General features: G+C 37.5%; 1 protein-coding gene across 2 annotated transcripts in view; it reads left to right on the forward strand.

Moving 5' to 3' along the window:
- Positions 1 to 5,701, forward strand: part of Wdr36 (WD repeat domain 36) — a 29,352-nt gene extending 23,651 nt beyond the window's left edge. For both annotated transcript variants that reach the window (XM_031365255.1, XM_031365256.1), the window contains 6 exons: positions 1,101 to 1,198; positions 1,568 to 1,713; positions 2,919 to 3,038; positions 3,182 to 3,263; positions 4,396 to 4,583; positions 5,521 to 5,701. In XM_031365255.1, coding sequence (XP_031221115.1) covers positions 1,101 to 1,198; positions 1,568 to 1,713; positions 2,919 to 3,038; positions 3,182 to 3,263; positions 4,396 to 4,583; positions 5,521 to 5,670 — 784 coding nt within the window. In that variant the 3' untranslated portion in view covers positions 5,671 to 5,701. The remainder of the gene's footprint in view (positions 1 to 1,100; positions 1,199 to 1,567; positions 1,714 to 2,918; positions 3,039 to 3,181; positions 3,264 to 4,395; positions 4,584 to 5,520) is intronic.
- The last annotated feature ends 299 nt before the right edge of the window (positions 5,702 to 6,000 follow it).

Raw genomic sequence — 6,000 nt, forward strand, 5'->3', positions numbered from 1 at the left:
ATCTTCTAGTTTATTTTAAGGGGGAAAAGTAAATTTGATTATTTTAGCCGTCTTAAAAAGCAAAATGTGTTATCACCTATAATCAGTGAAGCTTTAGCACTTGATGGATGACTAGCAGTTGGGAGGCCTGTGTAGAGGAGTGTGTTGGTGCTTCTCTGTGGGGGACTGCTGTTAACATGACTTGGGACCTGAGTTCCCATTGTTCTTTTCCACTGAAATTCATATTAGGAATGCAGGGAAAATCAGTCCCTGCATTGGAACAGGTATTTATATCCTGAACACTCGCCCATGGCTGCTTTACAGGTGTGTGGCAGAAGGGTGTTTACCTAGCCATTTCAGAAAAGGCCAATTGATGACTACTATTGCCCTAAGAATATAATTAGGATGCCCACTTTAACTTGCTTTCTCAAACTTTCTATTTGTTAGGCTTTTTTTTTTTTTTTAAGTAAAGATTGGTATTTGTCAAACACTTTACGGAAATTATTTTATTTATAAAAGTATTATTATCAACAACTAATTTCTCTTCAAGTTTTCATACTATGTTAAAAACAGACTCAGGCCTGGTATGATTATACAGGCCATAGAGGCAGGTGGATTTCTCTAAGTTCAAGACCAGCCTGCTCTATACATAAGTGGATTCTAAGTCAGCCAAGGATGTATGGTGACACCTTGTCTCAAAAAATTGGAAACTTCATTTATTTTATGCCTGTGTGTTTGGCCTGCATGTTTGCAGTGCCTGTAGAGCCAGAGGAGGGCATTGGATCTGCTGGAACTAGAGTTACAGGCAGTTGTGAAACAACCATATCGATGCTAGGGATTGGTCCCAGTCCTCTTGAAGAACAGTCAGTACTCTTGAGTGCTCTGCTATTTCTCAGCTCCCATCCATGGTTTTATATCTAAAACATTATATATATATATATATATATATATATATATATATTAGCATTTTTAAAAATCTCTCTTTGAAGTCTTAACTAGTTAATGATTGTAGTCTCTGGCCAAATTCAAGATAGGGATCATTACCAGGTGTTAAAGTTTTCTAATGAGAATGTTTCTGCAGTAATGTATTATTATAAAATACCTGTTTTTTGATTGCTCAGGTCAAATATTTCCCTCTATTCAGTTGTCTCCCTGCGACCACTTCCTCCAGATTATGTCCCTTCAGTAGTGATGCTTCCTGGTACTTGTCAAACCCAAGGTAATCACAAAATAACAACAACAACAACAAAATTCTTTTTGAGATGTATTATAAATCTATTAGATTATTGCTGGAAAAAAATCAGTTTTTTTTAAATGATTTAAAATATGTTTAGTGGCTTCAATTTATAGAGTACCGTAACTAATGGCATATTTTTAACACATAAAATAATAGTCTGTGTGAAGTATTTGAAGTCTACTGATGGGAATTAGAAGGAAATAAGAGAAAGGGAAAAGCAAAGGAAAGGAGTGAGAAGAGTTACAAAGCTGTGCTAATGCTGGGAGGCAGATGAATGTGGGATGGGATCGCTTCTTTATATGATAGAGCTTCTGTTGCCTTCATCTATTGTACCTGAACATCTGTTTTAAGGTATGGAAGTTTTCGAAGAACAGATTGAGCCAAGTGATGAAATGATAGAGTATGAGTCGCCAGAACAGTTGAGTGAGCAACTGGTGACTCTCTCCCTTCTCCCTGAGTCACGCTGGAAAAACCTTCTGAATCTTGATGTTATCAAGGTAACATTCTAGTGTTCTTGACACTGCGTCCCAGCCTATGCTCCACGAGCATTTCCTGCTTTTAGGGTTTGCGGAAAATGATAGTTGAGACGCTGCTGTTTAATTGAGTGGTGTTTCATGTGGTGGGGATCACAGAGGTCCAGTCCTGTGTCCACTGTACGAGCACTGCAGGTGCTGTTTGGATGTAGCAGAAACGCTAACTATAGAGCTTTCAGACTGCGCTGTTTTAGTGTCCAGTCTAATAACTTTTATTTTTCTAAGCAAAAGGGAGAAAAGTTGCTATCTATTTGTATCTTAATGTTAAGAAAATTTTACTAGTTTTTTTTAGTACCACAATTAACCTTTTATTGTTGCATTTTCTTTCCGTTGCTAAGTCGACTTTCAGAGCCATATCAGAGCTATATCAGGGTCAGCAAGTGAGATCACTAGGTAGGGCAGAGGTAATGTATTATGAGGCTGTAGCATTGAGAACAAAGTGAGCCCATTTTTCCCTGGGACAGTACAGTTTTGAGACTAGTGTTCAGCTGGAGAGATGGCTCCATGGTTATGAACTGGTACTCCTTTGCAGAGAACCTGTGGCCCCTCAGCACCCACATTGGGTGACTCAAAACCACCAGTAACTTCAGAGGATCTCACAGCCTCTTGTAGCCTCTGTGGTCACTCAAGTGCACAAAGCCACAGACACACAATTTAAAAAATTTTGTATAAAAAATTTAACAGAAATTCCAGTGGAATTTTACAGACATGAAATATTTTATAAATTGGCAATAATATTTTCTTTTTAAATTACTAAGGAAAAGTTAAAATTCCAAAAAAATAGAAAGAAGTAGGGTCATACTTCTCCAAAATATTAAATTACTTCTAATGGGGGAGTCTGCACTTCTGGATCTGAAGTTTCTTCTGGAGATAAGCCACTTTAAGTTGTTTCTGTCTTGTTTTGTTTACGAGATACTGAGTGTATCGGTTCATTTTGTGAAGATGAACCTGCCTTAGGACTACTCCTCCACCTGTCACACTGGGAAGCCTGGGTGAAGGACAGCTACAGCATTGCTCATGTGGATTTACTTCAGCATTCTAGTATGGAAAGGTCTTATTCCTATAGTCCATTCTGGTGTTGTTTTTGGTTTCCTTTGTAAATTAAAATCTGGAAAGTGTCGATAGAGTAAGCACTCACCACTCATTTCCCCTTGTTCTCTCTCAACCAGAAAAAGAATAAACCAAAAGAACCACCCAAGGTTCCCCAGTCAGCTCCATTCTTCATCCCAACAGTTCCCGGGCTTGTCCCCAGGTTTGCTGTGCCCGAGCCCAGCAGTGACCCCCAGCAGGTAAGAGCCAGATCGGTCTTTCACGTCTGTGGGGTCTGTTTCTCTCAGTGTTACTGAGGAAATTAATGCTCATTTTAAGTTATACGGTATATTTTGGGTGATACTTATATTTGTTAAGTAACATGCATTTGTTTTTATTTAAGTCTAAGGTGGTTAACCTTGGAATTTTGGCTCAAAAATCAAATTTCTACCTGAAACTTGAAGAAGGATTGCTAAATAATCAGTGTAAGTTAAATTTTAAAATATTTTAACAAGTATCTTCATTTATGGTTTAGTTTATTGAAAGTAAAATTGCAGAATTCATAGTAGAAAAAAAGAATATAGTAAAAACTAAAGGTACACCAACTTTGCTTTTAAATTACGTTGACTGAGTAGCAGTGCTTTCAGATAACGTTAATGGTAAACCTCTTGAGACTCTCTCCAGCCTTCTGGATGGAAACTTGGATTGTGTTTGGAGATGGAGGACTTAGGACAACATGTCCCATGTGTTTTGTCAGTTGCTTCATTGCCAGAGTTTTGTCCAACGGGAGCCTCAAGCTTCTTGTTTTCATTTGAAAATCTGGTTAGTTATACAGTTCTTAATACAGTAAAGACAGATGTTTTAGGTAATTTTTGTATTTCCAAATCATCTTTTAGAAATGCAGTTTTAAAAGAAAAGAAAAATTAGTTTTTAATTTAATTTTACTGAGACTTTTCAGGTTACTGTGTAGCAAATACTGAATATATGCAAATTTTGCTTATTAATGGAGGACTGCAGAGTAAACACATAGTTTAAAATATACTAAAGGACAGAAAACGAGAGTGATGAGAGTCTTGTCATGCCTCAAAGCTAAAATCATAGCCATTGCTGCTGCAATAGCAAGGGACTGACTAGCTGTGTTGGTGTGTTTATGTGTGTCTCCATGGACTGCAGAGTGAACAGTAGTACAGAGCTCTCGGGGAGTGTTGGGACTGGGAGGAGAGGGCTGAGGAGCCCCATACACTTCTGCATTGCTGTGTCTTCACAACCACAACAGTCTTATTTCTTATAAAAGCTAATTCCCCACCTCATCCTATTCCTGGTGCTAATCTCATTTAATATATTGTGTAGTATGTTCCTTGATGACCTAGTGGTACAATCTCTGTTCTAATTGAAGTTTAAATCCCTGCAGAACTTTAAGAACTTTGAGTACTTTTAATGCTATTGAAATTTTTACTGCTTAATTTATCTTGGCATTCATTGTGCTATAATGTGAAAAGTAATGCATGCAAAGAAAGTCTAATGCCATTTACATAAATATTGCCTGGTTATAAAGGAAGATCATAGCTTCTTAAGTAATGTGTAAGAAATAACTAAATTCATTTTACAATAATGTAGATGAAGCTGCTCTTAACCTCCTGAAAGAGTTAGGCCCATCTGGGATTGAAACAGAGCTGCGAAACCTGTCTCCTGATGATGGTGGGTCAGTGGAAGTCATGCGGAGCTTTTTGAACATGATCGAGATGATGTTGGACAGAAAGCGTGATTTCGAGTTAGCCCAAGCATACCTTGCGTTGTTTTTGAAGGTGAGTGAGATGCGATACTTTCCTTTCTATGTGACAGTGTTATAAACAATAGGTGGGCATGTTCTGCAGCCACAGGACTGAGTAGGCCGATGAATACTTGGAATATGGTTAACTGTAACTGAACAGTAGCTGTCTGGCCTTGTGTCTACCACCCCGACATGGCTGGGCCTTTTGGCCTTTGCAGTCTTTGTGTTTGTTACTACTCAGTGGTATAATTTTGACTTTATCCCTATTTGTCATCTCTTGTTACCTATGCTGAACCTTAACTTTTTAAATTTACATATTTTTTTTAAGTTTTCTGTGATCATAAGGGGAAGTTGGATTCTTTGGTTTGTTCATTTCTGTCTTCTGCTGAAATCAAAATATTCACCTCTACCAGTTTCTAGTAACTTGGTACAACTTTCTCTTTTGAGTAACAAAATAGAGATGTTCTGTATAGGTGCACTGCATGGTGTGATGAGACGAAGACTTGGATAACGCTAGTCTTGGTAGTTAGTGCCTGTTCTCCATGTAGCCCAGCTGTCCGGAGCAAGTCTTTAACTTAGTTACAAGCTGGATCTCTAGGCAGTACTAAAGAGTTTACCAAATGTTAGTCCCTATAAACAAATTTACATAAATCTTTAGAAAATAAATGGCTGCCATTCATCATCAGTGGGTTAGAGAAAAAGGGAACCAGGAAGCACAGGAACCGTGATGCCTAGTCTGTGGTGTAGAGGGATGAGGGTTACATTAATTCTATTTAAGATCATAATTTAAAGAAAACTTGATATAAAATGGTTTGGGACAGTGAGAAATCAGAGAACAATAAATCACCACTGAAAAAAGAAATATTTAGATACTCTTTTTCTTAAATTCCTTGGTAGGAAAAAACAAAACAAAACAAAGTTTAGTATTCTTAAATAACATGTTCAACTTAACCATCATCTCTTCTTCTCAGTTACATCTCAAAATGCTTCCTTCGGAGCCGGTGCTTTTAGAGGAGCTGGTGAAGTTGTCATCACAGGTAGAGAAAGATTGGACGCACTTACAGTCACTCTTCAATCAAAGCATGTGTGTCCTAAATTATATCAAAAGTGCGTTGTTGTAAAAAATAAACTTAAATGATTACAGAAATCAAAGCTGTGTGTCAAGTGTGCTGTCTAACTCGTCTTCCCATGCTGAGCTGGGAGTGACCAGCTAGTGCCTTTATAGATGTAAAATTGTCCCTTCCTCTGCTCTGCACACTGAGAGAACTTAAAACCACCTGAGTTTGCCACATGAGTCACATACATGGGGATTTTTGAATTATTGCCATTTTGGATTTTTTCATGTTATGTATAAAAGACAGTGTTTATTGTGTTTTACTGAATTAAATTGACAGTGTCAGATAAAGCAGATCTATAATACACTTATAAAAATGCTTTTATGATATTGGAAA

This window comes from Mastomys coucha, unplaced genomic scaffold, assembly GCF_008632895.1.
Source record: "Mastomys coucha isolate ucsf_1 unplaced genomic scaffold, UCSF_Mcou_1 pScaffold13, whole genome shotgun sequence".
Classification (NCBI taxonomy): domain Eukaryota; kingdom Metazoa; phylum Chordata; class Mammalia; order Rodentia; family Muridae; genus Mastomys; species Mastomys coucha.